At 37.7% G+C, this 20158-nt stretch overlaps 2 protein-coding genes across 5 annotated transcripts in view; one reads left to right on the top strand and one right to left on the bottom strand.

The window, feature by feature from the left end:
• Positions 1-1671: 1671 nt before the first annotated feature.
• On the bottom strand, positions 1672-6009 carry LOC135473857 (cyclic nucleotide-gated cation channel alpha-3-like). Its single transcript, XM_064753778.1, has 4 exons — positions 5602-6009; positions 5163-5290; positions 4611-4822; positions 1672-3754 (listed from the first exon to the last, which is right to left on the bottom strand). The coding sequence occupies exons 1-4, from the start codon at positions 5761-5763 to the stop codon at positions 2415-2417; spliced, it is 1842 nt and encodes a 613-aa protein (XP_064609848.1). The 5' UTR covers positions 5764-6009; the 3' UTR covers positions 1672-2414.
• Positions 6010-9002: 2993 nt separating this feature from the next.
• LOC135473991 (LIM domain only protein 7-like) overlaps positions 9003-20158 on the top strand; it is a 75977-nt gene continuing 64821 nt past the window's right edge. For all 4 annotated transcript variants that reach the window (XR_010444610.1, XM_064753967.1, XM_064753968.1 and 1 more), the window contains exons 1-3: positions 9003-9514; positions 15443-15516; positions 18701-18770. Coding sequence is in view for 3 of the 4 variants with exons in the window: in XM_064753967.1 (XP_064610037.1) it covers positions 9401-9514; positions 15443-15516; positions 18701-18770 (258 nt within the window). In the remaining variant the exon portion in view is untranslated. The remainder of the gene's footprint in view (positions 9515-15442; positions 15517-18700; positions 18771-20158) is intronic.

The raw sequence follows: 20158 nt of genomic DNA, 5'->3' as shown, positions 1-20158 counted from the left end.
TACATACAAACATACATTCAAACAATCTAAATGAGTATGTCCGGTATGCATGTCTGTATTGCTGACCGGTCGTAACTCTCAAAGATGTTAAGAGCACCATAGGGATCTACCCTCCTATACGCAGATCTTCATTTTCATTCTGAAGCATCTGCCGTGCAAAAGGCTTTTTACAACCGGTGCAAATAAGCACATAAAAGTTGAAATTTGTGATGGAAATATGTGGGAGGAAACCAAAACATACACCTATACGCAGTCATTAACTGTCCGCATGATGTCATTTTTGTCCGCCTATATCATATTACCGTATGTCTTATTTAATGGTATTTTCGATAGTAAAATGGATTTATCATGTAGTCGTCAAAGACCAAGGATTTCAGAAAATTACATTTTCGTTTAACTTTTTAAAAACTTACAAATCATGTTTTTCAAGAAGCTGTTCTCATCCCAAGCGCCTGTTTAGTCTGTTAGATGCGCACACTTAGTATGCCAAAGTTAACAGAAAGTCTGTTGTCTGAGTGATGCTAGAATGTGTTCTGTTATTATAACATAATGTTGTGTTATTCTCACGGTAATATAGTGTAATAGAATCGTTATGTTGAATTAATAGAACATGATTACGTGAACCAAAATGATTTCCACATATTTGTTATAACGAAGTATCCAGTTGGTTCACGCAATCAAACGTTTATAAATCGAAAAAAAAAATTAAATAATTTGAAAGGTCAGAGGAACTCTACATTCACCATAATATTTTGTGGCTATTAACCCATTGTCCGCGTTGATCCAGTGGTAACATGCATGCGTTGAAAGAGTTGTGTCGAACAGGAGTTCGATTAGTCTCAATGGATTAAATTTTTTTAGTGTTTAACAAAGTGAGGTAAAGTGAGGGGGGGGGGGATGAATTTGAACCACACAAGAATATCTTTAAATTTGTTCATATACTGTCAAGCTGTATGGTAGATAAATTTAAATATATTATTATGTATCTATATATATTTACAGTATTTTTCCATTAAAAGCTCAGCGTTATTTACTTCAGCTAACAGCATATCCTTACACAATTAAACTGAAAAAGGGGGCATCTGTTTATCAGTTTAGCTTCGTAATAAATGTCTAATAAAGACACTTTTCCGAGAGCATTCGTAAGACAAAATTGGAAAAATACCAACATTAGACAGAAAAGGATAATTTCTTATGCATTTAACGGCATACAGTAAGCTGATGGTTAACAACGAATATTTTAGTTTGGACTATTTCATCGGCTACACCTGTTACATAACAACTTCAACCGCATTCCGGGTAAGCCCTTGCGTCATTTCGCAGACGATCTGTCACCGTGAGCAGGTTGGCGATCGACCTGACGACATGGGGACGATTTCCCATCTAGTTGCAAGGGGTCCTTTGACAGATTATTTGTTTTTCAGAGTAAATCATTATTCCGTGTATATGTAGTGATAATGATGATGCATACCGATTTTGATGGTATTTTCACGGTATAGATCGACTATGTCCTACAAAAGATGTGCTGAACTGGACAATGCCAGTATCACTCTTTCTAGATCTCTACATTATTTAGCATTTTGCTTGAATCACAAAAATGTTTGATAAGACCATATATAACGTTCCTGTCAACGAATGTCAATATTTATTTTTTTAAATATGGATGCATCATAATTATAAGCATTATGTTATGAAATGAAATATGTTAAATGAAAATTCAAGTTCAAGAAGAGAATTGTCATTATACAGTTCTATAACGTGTACATTAAAAAAAAACATTAACATAAAATGTCAGGCTCTCTATGGTCATTAAATGTCACAAGGCATTGCACAGCCTGGCAACATTTATATTCAATTCGAGTGAAGTCTTGATTACATGTAATGCAATAAATTAATGTGTGCGTGGTTCATTTTAATGTTCAACCAATGTCCATAAAAAATGGAAGTTCTGCTCATAGTCAAGACCTTTCATTGATATGATGGCGGTCAGTGCTATAGGTGGGGGAAACCAGAGTACCAGGAGGAAACCTGGGTGCCGGGAGGAAATCGGGGTGCCCGGATAAAAACGGTGTGTCCAGGGTAAACAACTAACCATGGGCAAGTTACTGGTAAACTTTCACACATATATACATGCAGATATGCACACCATATTCGTGGAAGACAATCGGTCTACAGGGAACGATAAACACCCAAACGGCCACAAGACCGCCGTCGACCTTACTCTCACCACAAGCAACAAGAGCGGGGAACTCAACAAATTCTCTGCTCAAGGTCGCTTTTGAACCTGCGCCCCGTGTCTCCTGGCGACTGAAAGGCGGCTGCTTTGATGATATACATTGGAAAAGTGATTTTATACATTTGCCCTGTATATATCAGCTACACGCTACTGTCAAGGCGTGTCTATATGCTGAGAGTCACGTATCCTCGGGGTTCACCTCCTTGGTAGAGGTTGATGATGAGGTCAACTGCTGAACACACTTCTCTAAGGAGGCCATGTCAGCCTGCAAGTCCATTATCATATCTAGCATATTGTCTATTTTCTGGTCGAAGGCCTGTTGTCTCCTTTCGTCTCGCCTTGCTGCTTCTTCGTCCAGCAAATTGTCTTTTCGCAGAATTTGCTTGCCCTTTTCCGAGAGCATCTTTTTGGCCTCTGGGTACTCCTGCAAGGCGTCCCACATGTCGTGTTTGTTGAGACAGAACAGATCCGAGTAACCCACACTTCTGACACTGGCAGTTCGCCTGTTCCCAGTCTTGTTACCCGCTATGTTCAGGGTGCTGACCTCACCAAACACGGCGCCATCCGTCAGTGTGACGAACACTTTCTTACCGTCTTCAGAAACGACATCCAAGCGTCCTCTCTTCACGATGTACATCTCCTTGCCAATGTCACCTTTACGACAGACGTAATCGCCTGGACTGAACACTTGCAATTTCAGTTTCAGAACGAGCTCAGCCAACAGACCAGGCTCACAGTCTTGGAAAATGGCGACTCGCCGCAAGGTATTCATGTGGACTCTGATGGAGATCTCGGCTTTCAACTTGTCCGGCAAGCAGCTCACCGCGGCGCTGTCATCCACAGACTCCTTATTGATCCAGGTGTAATCAAACCAGCGTAACACGCGGTCTTCCAAATCTTTGCCCACAGCGCGAATTTTCATGTACTGCTTGACGGCGTCGACTTTGTTCTGAAATGCCTCTCTGTCAGCATTCATGTTTGCTATCACGCCTCCGACGTTACCGAAAATGGTAGCGAAAATGAGCACACCAACAAGGGAATTGGCTATGACAAACAGGTATTCTTCTACTCTCTCGGGCACCATTTCGTCGCCAATCGTGGTTAGCATAAGTACTGACCGGAAAAAAGAGTAAAGGAACTTGTGGGTATAGGTGCTGTGGTCTTTCTCAGTAAGGTCTGGATACACCCATTCGTCGACACCGAATCCAAGATACCGACTGAGGAGGTAATAAAAACACGCATTCCAATGACACAGGACCAAGATGTAGAAAATCAAAATAGCAATACGAAGCGCATTTGGGAAACTGCTTCTTGTCTCCATAATTTGAAACAAATGCCGTAAGCGGTACATCTTCAAAGCGCGGTTGAGCCGCAGATAAGTAGCGTCTGTCCCCAAAGTTAAATACCCGAAATCGGTCGGTAGCAAGCAACACACGTCGACCCAGAAAGTCCACGATTTCATATAACTTAAAGCCAGTCGCGCCTTCTTCCGAACGAGTAGACCCTGTTCCAGGAAAGCTGGGAGAAAGAAACAGAAGAGCGAATTAACAATTTAATTGTTCAGCAAGTTAACAGCTGACCAGATGCATGAGTTTTATAAACCATATCTAACACTTGTAGGCACGAAGTTATAAATGTCAAGGTTTGTCAACAACATTCGCCTCGTTCAGATACAGTATGAACATCGGGTGCGTGCCTCAGTTGATGTTATAACCAGACATGTTTGCATCGCTTTACAGAGAAGAGAAATATGTATTATAGGTACAGGTGCTCGTGATTCATGTTTATTTCCCAACAAAAAAAAACAGTATTTGATAGGTTATTAAATTATTGTTTAATGCCAGACTGAAGATTTGTTTCACGATGACGGTCAATTTTACGGGATGAAGAGAACCTTTGGCAAGTTACATTGGCGAATTTACCAACGTCTGACATCCTGCCTTACATTGGTGGAAAAATGACGACACAAACGTTGTCAACCGCTCGTTGTCGCCAATGCCCCACGAACTCTGAGAAAGTGGAAATCCACACATTCCGTGTCCAAAGCCGAGTTTGAACCAGCATCTTTTGTGTCTTCCCACATTTAGTGACAAATGACAGCGCCACGCTTTGCATATAGACGTAAAAACATGTACTTCCTATATATGCACATATCGCCAAACTAAGCAGCCCCTCACCAATGCATTCTTCAATTGTGAGTTCAAATCCATCTTATGATGCCTCCCTCTCCGGCCCTACGTGAGGTAGTCTTCCAGCAGTACGGCGAAAAACACAAATCAAATCAATAAATCACATCGACGATATACGGCTGAAATATTGCCATTGTGGCGTTCCACTTTAATCAACCATTGATGAATTCAATACTTGCACATACCTGTTCTTGACTGCATGAACATATCTATTAGGTATATGGTGTCGCAGGTATAGTCGAATCCCATCCATATGTGAAACATTCCCAACTGCTCCTCGTACCACACCGACCGTAGAGGGATTAAAACCAGATTGTATGTGGTTGCAAGCGACACAACTGACATCCAGTAGTATATAAACTGCTTGGATGGGTCGATGATACCTTCCGCCCAAAACCTGAAAAGATTACCAACGCACAACACTCATTACTATAAAGATTGTCAGAGTTTTCATAACTTGAACTCGCGGTCTTGTCGGATCTTCACATAGTGACTCCAAAGGCGCACTTCATGCACAAGAGTCTATAGAATTCCCTTGTTTGACTCTCTTATTTCTATCATCATGTACCTGAAAAACCTATTAGAGACCGATTACAAGTCGTACAGAAGACCAGGGCGTAATAGACTACTAATATGCATAGGAAGCACACATAGGCCTATGCATGATTCGGTATATGTTTCTTTTGTAGCCATTCGTTTCACATAAAGGATTGGGAATAAACAACGATGACACTTACTTCTTGGTGCAAATGTCAAAGCAGCCATGTCCATCTGGGCTATTCGTGTTAATACCGCTATTAAGAGCGAGGCGCTTCAGAAAAGGGTCACCTTCATGAATGCTTAACGCCTTCGACTGCCTTCGTCGCTGAAAAAGAAAAAGGGATATACCTGTGATATACATCACGACGATGGTGATTATAACACAAGTTACGTATAGCATAGTCTAAACATTTTTTTTTTCTTAGCTTGATGATATTCATTATGTGGTTTTAAGCATGTACCTTTAGTGAAAGTCGAAACGGCGAGATATAACGCTGGCGTTGTTGTCTGCAGACATAGTCAGTCATGAATATCGTCATTCAACCTATTGCGTGTGTCTCTCTAACCCTATCAAGTCCGTTAAGTTGAAAGAGCAAAAATTATTAGGCTTTTCCATAGTATGCATGCACGGCTTACCTGTCTGATCTTTACATCATCCACCATTTGTCTCCAAACAGATTTTTTCTCTGGTTCATTAGTTTTGATCTTGCCCCAAGCACTCTTTTTGTTAGCCGGTTTTTCATTTTTGTCAGCTGTCTCTTTTAGTTCCATCTTCTCATCCGTCGTGCTTTTCGCCATGGCTTAACAGCTTCTCTTGGTCGCGGACATGTGCTGTCCGGTGTAAGCCCGTTACTTCTACACACAGTTTATCTACCTAGTAACACATCACCATAACCTTCTCCCGATGTGAAAACATGGCGTGCAAGCGTTTGCTCTCACCGGTTGCGTTCATATGGTAGGATGGGCGGCTATATATATGACGTCACAAAGAAATGTAATAAAATAATTCACTGAATGATCACTTTATGACGTTGGGATTGGAACTTTGAGAGTGCTGGCGTTGACTGGCTTGACGTCATACCGATTCGACGTCGTGTATTTACTCTGATAGCTTTTTGGTTTTAAATCTCAAAACCTGTGATAGTTGTGTTAAATGTTTCAGTTATTTTGTGTACGTAAATGGCGCTGTCTATGGTCTTGAATATTTGGCCAGAAATAAAAGGCACAGATTTGGACAGACCGTAACTTGCCCTAAACGCCACTGTGGCGTGTTCCCCATGGATTTTGAACGTCCCAACATCAAACTGGCACTGCATGGTTCATTCATCTGATCGCCTGTGACGTCACAAACAATTGTTACATTTATAAATATGAATGACGTTGACTGTGTCAATGACGTCACGATGTCCTAAACACACAGAGACTTCGCATTTGCAAACAGTTATATTAAAAATACTTCATGAACTATTTTCAGCTAGAAAACTTTCACACTCCTACAGAAGAAGCCTGCTGAGAGCAGAAAAAGTTTTTCGCATCCAAATTTAAGGACTTTGGAAACTACTTCAGACTGAAAGAGAAAACAGAATTGAACTGTTTAGTTTAGCGAGGCCCCGGTTATATATATATCAAGTTTAGTTTGTGGTGATTAGTTGTAATTTGAAACGAACTCGAAACAAACGCGTGCAGAGTAAGGGATTATGAATTTTACAGTTTTTTTTTAGTATATTATGATGTTGTTCATATCCGTGCTCTACGAATTTGCCGATTTCTCTCCATACATACAGGCCTATATCACTTATGACTGCATGAGCTAAATATGAGTAAAATAATTTAGACTCGTTCACATTAGTTAATTTACATGCATACTTATCTCTTTGTTTAACCCCATCCATACACAAGATTTTTTCGTTGTACTTTGGCGGTTAATTTTATGTCTATAGAGGAAACCGGAGTGCCCGCGGCGTAAACCACCGATCTTGGTCACTTACGAACTTTCCCCAAGTGACTTGCAGATGTATGAACACTATGTATAATTGGTGTAAGATGAAATGTAAGACGGACGTTGTGGGAGGGGAAATCCTCTTCGGGCTTAAATCGCGGACCTTTAGGTTTCCAGTCTATGCTTTTAGCAAGACAGACTAAATGGAAATTCCACTGGGAGATTGCGCCTATATATTCTACAATGTTAGACTTGGCAGTTAAGAGCAACACGAGTGCCGCCGACCGCCTAATTATGCTGTAACCAAGACCCATAAAAATGGCAAATTCTTTGTCCAAGTTCGAGTTTGAAAACGTTCAAAAGGCGTGAAATTAATTAACCAAAAAAATGGCCTGATTGGTCTGTACAAACCAGTGGCGTCAGTGGGGGCCCAAATATAAATAAAACAGATTAACTGCCTACATCAATGATTCTTATTTATTTACAACTGCGTCAGACTAAATACACAGCTTTGGTCATCATACGATTTAGAGCTAGGCCTATATAGATTTAATTCTCTTTAGTTTTCACAAGTAACGCAAAGTACTGGAAAGTATTCAAAATTATATTAGGAAATTTGAAATTCTCTATTTTCTCGAGAAGGAATTTTTTAAAGGAACGTAGGCTAGTTAGTGAGAAAATTTCGCTAGAGACGCGCAACCCGTGGCTGTCATATCGGGGGCCACGACTAGGGCCCATACAGCTTTTAAACTCTGAGCTCCAATAACCTAAGTTCGGGGCACTGATTTTTAATGATTTAAATTTTTTTTGTCGGTTTTCCGCTCCACACTTTTTGAACCCATGTCTCGGGGCACCAATTAACTTTGAATGGTTAACGAAAACTGGTCTATGCGGCAATTTATAGGGTGCGGAGCTTCCTGCGGTCTAGGCGGCCCCTGTTACACTTCAATATGTTTAGTTCAACAAGACAGCATAATCACATCTGGAAAAATTTTATGTTCAAGACTAAAATGAATGCATTTTGATAAAAGGGTAAACCACAAAATTCTTTGTATCATCTATAAAGCATTACATAAGCTCTGTCCAAACTATGTTAAACAGCTTTTCCCTCCAAACAAACAGCTGCATACTATTGTTCTCAGATCAACACAACATAATATCAATCTCCCTAAAGCAAGGACAAATTACGTGATGGAAAGTTTGACACATATAGGCATCAAACTATGGAACTGCCTCTTTATCCACGTAAAACAAGCCCCTTCTCTATCAAGCTTTCAATCACGCCACTTAAAATCACAGTTATAGTCAGATAACGAATGAAATGTACATACGTGTACGCATGTATGCTGTCACTATATCAAACATCTAGATAAAATCCAATCTCACTTAACTTTACTTGTTCAGAAATCTAAATGTGATACGTTAAACCTAAAATGCATCTTTTCACTCCCTTTATACTTACGTGTATTATTATTATTATAGAAAACCTTTCCATAAGGCTCGGTCCCTGTAACACTTGCACACGTGTGCTTTGTTCAAACCCAACAGGGGGCGGGAAAGGGGCCATCTTCCACTCACTTGGTTGTTTCTCTGTACATGTGTGTAGGGGGTTCCAGCCAGCGGGAAGGCGGGTGTGGTCGGGGGGTGGGGGTAGGAAGGGGTCGGTAATTGGCCGTCTTCAACTACTTACTTCTGCTGGCTGGGAAAGTTGTAGGGAGACAGCACTATTGGTTGTGTTGTTGCTTTTTGTATGTATGAATGTATATAGTTTCTCGTTTCAAACTATACGATGCCTTATCTTGCTTTATTTACATACTGATGTATTTTTTTTATTGTTCTCTGAAGTACATGTTTACTATATATTGTTTTCTCAATGAGCCTTCCACTTTTATTCTTCTAAAATTATATTTTATAACCAAAAGTAAACAAAGGCCTATTACTGTTAACATCATCCACATCGTAAATGTCATTTGCACAATACGCACATGTTAAAAAGTAATAACTGATGCTTGGATAATAGATTTTCATAACGTTATCAAGATACCGCGCATTCCGCGAGTTCTCAGAGTCAAACCACGTGCGACACTTTACATATCAACGACTACGGCGTATGGCTGTGGCCAATGAGAACGGTAAGCGGGGACCACGTGGGGCCGATGTTCGATAGGAGGACAATATTCCCCATTGTTATGGGTGGTCTTCGTGTGTGTACGGAGTTTGGCAAGTTTCGTTTGTTTCTGTTTACTTCCTTGCGATAAACTCATCTAATGGAATTAGACAAAAGATAAAAAGATGTCACTGACTGACAGAGTTCACGCTGGAAATTAAGAAGGTGAGAGGAGTTTATACGTATTCGGCGCCGGAGTTTGTAGCTGGTTGCAGTCGATCGCCGGCGTGTTGTGAGAGTGGAGAGGCGGAGAGTAAGGGCTTAGGGACGGTGGGTTGTGAAGATAGCGGCGCTGACCGTTTGGATGTGGACACTGACCACACACTGCCATGGCCTCGACCCAGTCGGAAGATGAAGCAGAATGGATCCCAAGGTTCAGGATCGACGAAGAGTTAGACTTTTTCACAGATCTTGCGCTTCAAGAAACTGAAAGGTGGCTGAAGGTGAGCTAACCCATCTGTTAACGTAGTACCGTAAGCTTTTAGGTAAACAATCAACCAAAGCTGTCTTAACGGACTCCATCTACTTTGACTTTACCCTGTACCTTTAGATGATATGGAAGTGCACAGGACACATGTGAGGTGGGGATTTGAAATTTGAGAAATGATGTTTTTCCAAATCTGCACTCAGTGAACGCTGTCACATGGGTTTATTACAGGCCTCGATAAAATATTCCACCTCTATATAGGTCTGCATTCGTGTACATAGCCTGTAGTTATCTAGCCTAAATTTACCTGTAGGTATATACACCGTGGCAATACACTGAATCCAATAAAGTAGAAATACATGAATGTGTAAGTTACTAAAGTAATATACACCTGTTAACTAATTGTTGGTTCAGTATAGCAATTAATCCACACCATTTTTTTTATACTATATTGACATATGAAACACATAATTAAGATATTTAAACATTCAATATCTTAAAAAAAAAAAGAATGTATATACTTTTTTTTACAAACTTGATTAATCTCATGCAGTATATTAACACTAGACCCAGAAGCCTCTCACCAGTGTGGTCACTGTGAGTTCAAGTCCAGTTCATGCTGGCTTCCTCTGCCTGGTTTCCTCACACCATACTGCTGGCCGCTGTCATATAAGTGAACTATTATTGTTGTAAAACACCAATCAAATAAATTGGTAAATGAATCAATCAATATTTTTATACTTAGGTCATTTAGTTTTCTAACGACTATGTAAAGCTCTGCATGAAAGCCTACGTGCACACAGGCAATATAAATGCTACTCTATTATTGTGGCAGTATGTGGTACAAGATTTGTACAAGTATAGAACAGCCAGACAGAGGATGTAGTCATGATTTGATTACATGAGGTACCCAGTTGTGAAATACCTAAACACTATCTATAACTGATAAGTCACATAAATTTTAGCTTATCATAAAAGTTTGTCTTTAAAATAGAAAGATAACAATGGAAGTTATTTATGTTTGTCTATAAGAAGATTTATTCCTGTGTGTCGTTTTCGTCTTGAAATCTTATCATGAATTATGAGTCATTTTATATGGTGTAATAATAAATATGCTAGGATTGCCTATATATACATATACATGTAGTAGTTATATGTATATAAATAGCAGGGTTATGTTCAGCTTGGGCTGTGGGGAAAGCAGCTAGTGTCTTTATACCATTAAACTAATTGCACTGCAGGGTTTACTTGGGCTGACTTATAGCATGCTCTTGTTTCTCGCTGACTTTTTTGCCGAACTTATTGTAGGATATGTAGAGCTGTAAATAGCTCGAACCAGCCTGACATTTAGCAAGCCTATAACCTTTTCCAGTCTGACTAGAGCACCTTGATGCCACACCCCAACCAAGCTCCTGGCATCTGTAGCGACTTAGCTAAGGCTAGAAGGAACACTTGGTATGGCACACAAACCCACTGCCTCTATATATAGGTCAACTATTTCCCACTGCTCAGCTTAGCTGGTTAATCTTTACCTTTGACAAAGTGGTGCTAATTAATTACAATCACACTTGATTGTCCAGATTAATTTGCACTCTTTAGGAATGGCTTTGGCAAGCATCTAGTCAACTGTTGAACATTTGACTTTAAAAAGCCTCCTTTTTTTTTTTAGGCACATATAGGCATGTGCATTTTCTTCGCTTAATGTACTTTATGACTAAACCTTCATTCTACTTACAGTTGCTCTCAAATCCATTCAGACAAAATTTTCCTTTGGATAATGTTTTTATGAGAAGTGTTAATTAGTTGTGAGAAAAATTTAGACAAATGAAGAAAGCACAAAGTACCATTGTTATTGTGGATTTTATTTAACTTACCATGTAAAAACTTGCACCTGTGCATTGTGTCTTTTAATATAGCTCCAGGAAATTGCTACTCACGTCAAGTATGATTTAATAGTTTGTAATAAAGTATGCAGTAGTATGCTTTTTTTGTATTGCAAATAAGAACAAACAATAATGAAATGTGTTGTCAAGTAGTTGTCAAGATCTAGAGATAACTTTTGTAAGTGTAAAATGTTGCTTAAACTTTTTACATGTTTAACAAAATAGTTTATTTCAAGGTATTTCTCTGTACGGATTTAAATTACATACTTTGCCAAGTCTTGGAGATTGCTAATCCATCAAATGCAGTTTTACTTCAATAGTTGAAAAGAAAAAGGTATGGATTTTTGGTAAAAGACCATTATGTGGGCCTGTGAAATTACACTGTGTAGCAAAGCTGCTGAGGTGCGATTTGATGTGAAGTAAAAACTGTAATTATTAAATATGTACTCAGGATAAAAATTCAATTTCATGGAATTTTACACCAACAAATAACTGGACTATATTACGGTGCATACAGCGGAGCAAATAGTTATTTAAGAATTCCATGAGATTTACCTGTGATTTACTGCAGTATGAATGACTATAGCCGGAATATAAATGTAAACTAATTTAAATGTCCAGATTGGACAGACTTGGCAAACACCAGAACCAGTTTCTACAAGGTTATCAAGGTGTTCACCATGGCAACACATGTTACTGCAGACATCTGTTTCCATGGCAATTAATATGAGCTTCCCTCCATCATTTCTTGGGATAAATAACATACATCTGCATGCTGTTATTTTGTCTGGAACTATACAGTGATGTTCTAACCCGTACTAGCTTTGACGGAATGAAGTTACCCATTTTCTCTTAATTCTTAGTGTATATCAAAAAAGTTTAGCACTTTTCAAGTGACTTATTTTGCTTGACTGATTTATTCATCCTTCTTACAGGGCCACTTCGCAGTTTTTTGTGATGTTTGATTTCATCATTTCTTGACAAGTTTTAGTTTAAAAACTGAAGTGACCGCATCTATAGTTTTGAAAGCGCGTTTTGACATACAAAACTTTCCGGGAAATACAGTATTTATTTTATGCAGTGGCAATGTCAGGAGAAAAATGTCTAGTTTTTTTTTATCAAGATCTTATGAAAGTCAATTATAGGATGAGTTGCGCAGCATATAGGTTTATGGATATCCTCTGACCTTATGCACTACAGCTTTCATCTTCAAAAACTGACCAAAAAAATTTGTATTTGGTTGCAGTGGTTGATCCTGGTAAAAATAAGTAAACAAACTACCTTGTATGAATTAGTAGTTGATATAGATACTTTAATCATGGTGACTTCCCTCATACTAAAACATTAAGGCTTTCCTGTAGGATAGGCCAGCATTGTACTAGCTTACTGCACTGGTTCTCACAGTTCTAGAATATGTGAAACATCTTAACTAGACTACTTACAATACATTGTCTGTTAAAGCTGTCATACACATCTGCGTCATGTAGAAATATTGGCAATTATATCTGAAAGGATGTGTGTGTGTGTGTTCATTAAAGTGACATTTATGAGTGCAAGTTTAGAGAATCTTTGTGTTGTTTTTTTTTATATGTGTGTGTGTAGATTGATGGGATGTTGTGACGTTTTTATAAGTCACATGACTAAGACCTTGTGAATAAGTATACTAAATGTGTGTGTACACATGTACTAAATTGACAACTTAAATTAGACATCAACGAATAGATGTATTTTGAATCCAACTTTAATTTTTGTTTCCTGGGAAAGTTGACTCTTAAAATTCCAAAACTTGGAATAAAAATAAAATAGAAATTTGCTTTTGTATTTTGTCTTATCACAAAGTGTGATTATATGATGCAAACTGGGAAGTTCATTCTGTTGTTTGCAAGCAAGGTTTTATCTTTTGCAGGCAAGGTGTTATCTTTTGCAGGCAAGGTTTTATCTTTTGCAGGCAAGGTTTTATTATCTTCACTTAATAATGGCTGTATGGTGGGTTGTATTGTGTTCCAGCAGTTCATGTGTCGAGGATATTAAACCTGAAATGAAACTGTAGCAACAATTTGAAGTGGGAAAGTTTTTGGTACCCAAAATACATATATAAATATACAACTAGGCTGCAAGCAAAATCAAAATATCAAAGAAAATCACAAAAAAAATCGTGGAAAATCATGTTCATCGGAAAAAAATTAATTTGTCCAAATACATGTTCTTGAAAAGCTTGATACCCTTTAACAGGTGAGCCCTTGCTATGGCCATAGGCGGTTTGAGAATTGTAAATACCAGGCTCACTGTTTAATTTAATGTACATATTTGCCCGCATATCTCTTCCTCCACACCAGCGTCTTTACATTGATCCGCGTATGACTGTATATATTCATCTGTGATACCTCATTAATGCAAAAATGTGTTACCAGTGGCCTTACAAGATGCGCATAGTGTAGTGACTGACATCAAAGGTTAAGTGAGGAAGAAATGATCGAGTTGTGATCAACAGATAAGATAAGCGGCAACACCTGACGAGAACTACTTAAAGTAGTTCACCTTGACAGGATGATGTAAACAAAATGCGTGTAAACGCTTACACGCTCTCAATTACAGACAGTAATCAAAAACAACAAGCCACAAATTACATGTTAATTTTTATTACCAAACCAATGTCATAGCCTAAATGTGTATTTGTTGACAAGCCATAAATTAACCGTCATGGTGTAAAAAAGGCTTCTTTCATCAACAGAATACCCAAGACTTCTTTGAGTCTTTTTTGATATACATAGGTATATGGCTAAGTTACATAAAATGGGGATTATCAATGCTTTTTTTTTCTTGCATAAATTAATATATATGACCTTGTAAGAAAATGTCATTTTTTTTTTCCCAGAAGGACATCTGCTGACAAACTGAAGTATAGGTTGCAGTTTGATTATTCTAAAAAATGACACATATTTTTTATTAGTGTATACATGCAGTGAGACAACTAGGAAGCAATTGTAAACCAGATGCAAATCTTAAGTCCATCACTTTTATTTTTGACTGATATTTAATAACATTAGGTACATCTGCCACAGATCTGTTAAAATCAGAGTATGGTTATTCATGGTCCAAAAAATTGCCTCAAATTCAGCCTTTTTAGAGGAAACTAATGGTCTTAAAATATTACTTTTGGTGCTGAAATGTACATTTTTCATCTTATCTTGCAAACGAACCTCAAAAGCATCCGAGATCAGTAAAATTGTCTGAATCAGACAAGTAGATTAAATTAAAAATAGTGTAGGTGAAGGATTGATTGTTTGGTATATGCATGTCATGGGACCACAGATGATAATACATTGTACAAACTTTCCTCAATTAATCATTTGTTCTAAATATGATTATTTGAGAGACTCTTCATTAAAAGTTTTCAGTAGTGACTTGAAACCTTTAATAAGCCTTAACCAGCTTTTAGATTTGTTCAGGCAACAAAACTAGCCAATTTTATTTAGCAGTTAAAGGAGAACAAATATAGTATATATATATATAAGTATATAAATATATAAGGTTTGATTCGGAATGACCAGAAAAACATTTTAGGAGCATGAAGCTGAATGTTGAAACATATTAAACATAAGTTATGTTGGAGACTGACTTTGAGTTTAATACTGTTAGAAATTTACATGTACTGTATCGGGGACCTTTATCAGCCATTACTGATTTAGTGGTTTGACATTTGTGACATGTGTCATGAGTGTATATTGCTCTGTTGGGTGTAAATCTGCCTCAGGATGTTTTGTATTTGTGTACATACTGTGCTGTAAACCCAGCTGTTTAAGGGGGGAAAGTGTTGTATGTTGTGACCTGAGAGGGCAGAGGTCATGGGTTCAAATCCCAGCTGGTACTGCAATGAGCTCAACTTGTACTACCAGTTACTACATATATATATGGGTACCACAGTGACTATTTCAGCTATACAGGCTAGTACAACCCTTACTTAATTAACTGCAGGCATGTGAAAGATTAGTTTCGCCTTTAAAAGCAAAGCATTGTACGTCCAGAAAATTGTTTTAATCCTGAGTATTCTTTCTTTTCAGGCAGTGACGAAAAAGAAATTATCGCACCCTGATGACTTAAGAAGGTCATTACAGAATGGGGTATTGCTCTGCGAGTAAGTAGCTATAGCCTGTGGCAATGCATTGTTTTCACCCAAACAACAAATATGCGTATATAAGCTGAGAGCTGTACAAAAAGTGTTTGTTTTGTCATTCATATGTGGGATTTAGGTATGTGGGAAATTTGTTCTTGAGGGAAGAAACGTGCTTAAGCCTGAAGGTAGGGAATTTAACTGCTGCAGTAAGAGATTGGGCACTGAGACGAATTATAAATTTGTATTCTGCTTAAACTGTTGATAAGCAGGATATATCCTGTAGTGCTGAAATTTAAATCAGAAGATCTGGAAGAAGAATTGTATGTGTTAACAGCTATTTATCCTTTGTTGGCAATTTGAACCTCCTTAATCCATAATGCCATAGTGAAGTCATATACATGTATTAAGCCAGTTTAGTGTTTCAACAAATTTTTTGCATTTAGCCTAGGGGACGTCAAAAGTAACAATTTTAATAAAATGTGATAAATTATGGTATGCAAATGTATATGTAGTTTCGCAGTTGTTATTTTAATTTACTAGTGACTTAACTTTTCCAGTAAATGAGTATTAATTGATTAATTATTCATTCGTAATAATTAAGCAATAAGTTCGTTACATGTATGCACCATTTGAGGAGCTTTTTCTCTGTTTTTTTTTTCTTTGGGTTTTTTTGTTTGTCTTTACTATGATAAATGATTGTGGCAAAACTTCCTACTTTTGTTACTTGTAAATACTTTTTCAGTAACACCCAATTTCTACATGTACTTATTCATGAATGAAGAATCCTCCTCAATGGATATTTTGCACACTAATTAAGCTGTACTAGACCATAAGTAATTCAAATACAAATTTATATCTGTATAATAGTTTAATCTGTTTTCTCGTATACACAGATACATGAATGAGGTAATGATTTTGAGAATGTTTTTTGTGACCTTGACCTGACTGATGGCCAATAGGATGCAAGCAGATAATGACTATGAAAAACCCAACCCAAGTAGCCTGTTATCTTTATGAAGATCCTAAACGCTTCACATGTTTTTTTCTTCCTGTATATTCAACACACGTTTTTATCAGGATGATTATGTTTATGTCGTCATTTTGATTTTCTTACCTCAGTAAAATAATTTTACAGTCAGTCATTTTTGCTAAAGGTTAATTTAGTTTACGTGTGTGCGTTAATGATACATTTTTGTCACTGAATTTGTGTAATACACAACAGAAAAACATGTACTGTCATTCTTAAACCCTTTCGCATGTTTGCAAGATGTTTATTCAAGCATATTCTGAAGGCATTGTTCTCTGTGAACTGATAAAATTACACTTTTTGAGATGCCCTGAAATTGGCCTTTCCAGCTAATGTAGTTTTGTCTCCAAAATCGAATTAAAAATATGCATAAATTGCACTGAAAGTTACCCTTTCATATGCGAAAAGGTTGAGGAATTAGGGTAGCGGCCGGGCTAGCTCAGAGGCTAGCAGAGCAATCCTTACATAGAGCAAATGTCCAATTTCACTTCATGACCCTTACAATTTAAACTCATCCACATGTTCGGTATACTGATTCTTTATTATAAAGTCATCGGAAGTGTAGAGTCAACAATTATCAAAGCCAGAATCCAGCATTGGTAAACCATCTTTTACCAGTGGTCCAGCTTTTGAAAGTCAAAGCAATGTTTGCCACTTTCTAAAGTCAAACTTCCACCATGTTCCAGCAATGTAGGAGCGGGCTGACTTTTTACTACAAAACCCAATGGCCAGAGTACCCTTTTATTTGAATGAACTAAAAAAACAGAACTGCAAAACAAATTCTCCATGAAAAGTCCTGTGGGAAGAAAGTTTCAAACCACCAGCAGGTACCTTGCTGGAACTTGGATGAAGGTTGAGTTTAAAACATGGAGGACGTTACTAAAACTTGCTTGATTCAAACATTTAAATCTTAATGGCTGGATTTACTGTTCAAAGATAGTTTAACGACGATGGGTTTGACGTGTTTTACTTCACTTTACAGATGAATTAGTTAATCAGCGCATACCAAACATGTGGAAGGATTCGAGTTGTAAAGGTCAGTGAAATTTTCCTCATGGTGTCAAATGATAGTGAACCTAAGCTACCTTTGAGCCACACCTATGAGCAATACATTTTCAAGGGGGATAACTCTATTGTACAAGGTGTCCAATGACCCCTTTCAGAACAATTTAGCAGTGCACATGTTTATGTCAAATTCATTTGCATGCTAAATATTGACAGACTGTATATTTATGGTACTTAATTAAGGATTTATGCTTTGGATGTTCACCAGCTGCTACAGATACATATTTTTGGGTGAAAATTGATGAAATTATTCTCTTGTTTCACCTGAATTAAGGCTGCAATGTGTATAATTTAATTTTCTTTCATATTTGACTTTAACATTCAAATAATTGAAGATGTATGATATAACACATAAAAAGGACCAGTTATCACAAATTTAAAGCTTTTTTTTTTGTTACCTGTTGAGCCCATTTTCACAAGACTTCGTATTTTATTTTACCTGTTTATCTTGTTACTGGTAACTTGTGTCATTGTAATGATTTCAGACAAAAAGTTAAGAGAGAAGGGATGTGGAACTTTTTTTGGATTTTGTAAATGTTTTTGTGTGTGATAGAGGGCAGTTGAGTTTTGAGTTGAGTTACGAGAATGGAATTGGAGATGTAGTTACATGTATTTAATTTGTCCATTTTAGCAATTTGATTGTGGAGATAAAATGACTTTGATAGCTCAAAATGTCAGGGCTGATAATTGAAACAAGAGTACCTTTAATACCTGACATATAGACTCTCCCTATGGCCTAATTGTGCGCACAGTGTAAACATTATAAAATTGTGGAAGAATTTTGGTAATGACTGAGTGTCGCAGTCTGTAAACCTGTGTGGTCTTTTAAACTTTATATACATCAACCTGACAGGCTAGTTATATTATATTGTCCTTTGTAAATTGTATAATGTTAGTATAGTTACTAGTCAATCTAGGAAAGTGTGTGTGGTTGGTTTTAACACTTGTTTGTGTTAGGAATTGGTGGTTAGTGTGATACCCTGACATTTCATGTGCAAAATTTCCCCCCCATGATACCCTCGCTGTTTGACATCAGAGTTTGGGGTTAATCGCAGGGGGATATCAGTAGTGTTATATAAGTATTACTGTTACTGTGTGTAATTTTCTCCCCAGACTAGTGAACGGACTTAAGCCTGGCTCTATAACACGCATCAACAAGCTGTCCACACCAATAGCTGGACTTGTAAGTATACTCTTATGTTGTTACTATATTTGTAGTCTTCGCGCTCGTGGTTGAGCTGTTAGTCACCACTAGGACACACGAGGTGGGGGCTCAAACCAGGTCTTGGGAAGGGAATTTCTTGGGTTACCCTGTTCGAGGGGCCCCTGTGACAATAATTATTCAATGGCATTCACAGGGCCATTTGCACGTGCAGTCTATATTAATAGTCTTTCAATCAACTTAACATTCAAGTGTGTATGTTGCACATAGGAAAGTTCATCAGTAACTTGCTGAAGGTTGGTGGTTTAGCTTCTGTGGCATGGATTCCCACCATGGTAAATTCTTGTGTATTGTGTTAAGTCAAATAAATAAATTAATAAATAAATAATTCATCAGCAGTATAGTGTGTTAATTAAGCCAGTCAGTGCCTTTCTGTTGAGGTTGCAGGATCCGTTCCATTTTTCACTGCTTCAAGTATGGCTCTGTTAAATTTATTTATTTGATCGGTGTTTTACACCATACTCAAGAATATTTCACTAACATGACAGCAGCCAGCATTATGGTGGGAGGAACCCCACGACCATCTGCAGGTTACAGATGCAGAGGAAGCCAGCATGAGCTAGACTTGAACTCACAGCAACGGCATTCTGGATCATTGATGGCCCTGTCACATTTAGGAGGCTTGTCATGCCTGTAGCTTGTGAAGAGTCCAGTGGTTTACTTTGAACACCTTGTTTTTTCTTCATTCATAAAACTAACTGTTGTTGTATAATGGCAAAATATTTCTGGGTATGGCATTATAATCACCATTTGTATAAACAAATGGATAAATTTTTATAAATAAATAAAATCGTGTGTTAAAAATGGGAGCATCTGTACCATGATTAGTTTACATGTGACTAGAGCAGTGAAAAAATTTTCACCAGTTAAGATGGAATAATAAAATGTACATTTACAAAAATACATCTGCATAGTGTTGAAGTCAGGATCATGGGTTTATAAACATGATAAAATGTGATCGATTTGATTTATTTATTTGATTGGTGTTTTACGCAGTACTCAAGAATATTTCACTTATACGCCGGCGGCCAGCATTATGGTGGGAGGAAACCGGGCACAGCCCGGGGGAAACCCACGACCATCCGCAGGTTGTGTAGTTTTGCCTCCTACATCATCATGTACATGTAAGCTTGTCTATATATCATCCTCATGCCAAGTTATTTATATCCAGGTCTTTTTAATGGTTCTATACCCATATTACGTGTACATATTACTTACCATTACCTGTGGCCTGATTATCGTACATGTATGTACCTGTATTGATCAGAATTCATTATTTACCTGTAGGTAAGTATGTTTGTTAGTAGATGTAATGCAATATTCATGTTCATCGTTGAATTGGCTGTATA

The sequence above is a fragment of the Liolophura sinensis genome, chromosome 8 (genome assembly GCF_032854445.1).
Source record: "Liolophura sinensis isolate JHLJ2023 chromosome 8, CUHK_Ljap_v2, whole genome shotgun sequence".
Taxonomy (NCBI): domain Eukaryota; kingdom Metazoa; phylum Mollusca; class Polyplacophora; order Chitonida; family Chitonidae; genus Liolophura; species Liolophura sinensis.
This window is presented reverse-complemented; position numbering and strand designations above follow the sequence as displayed.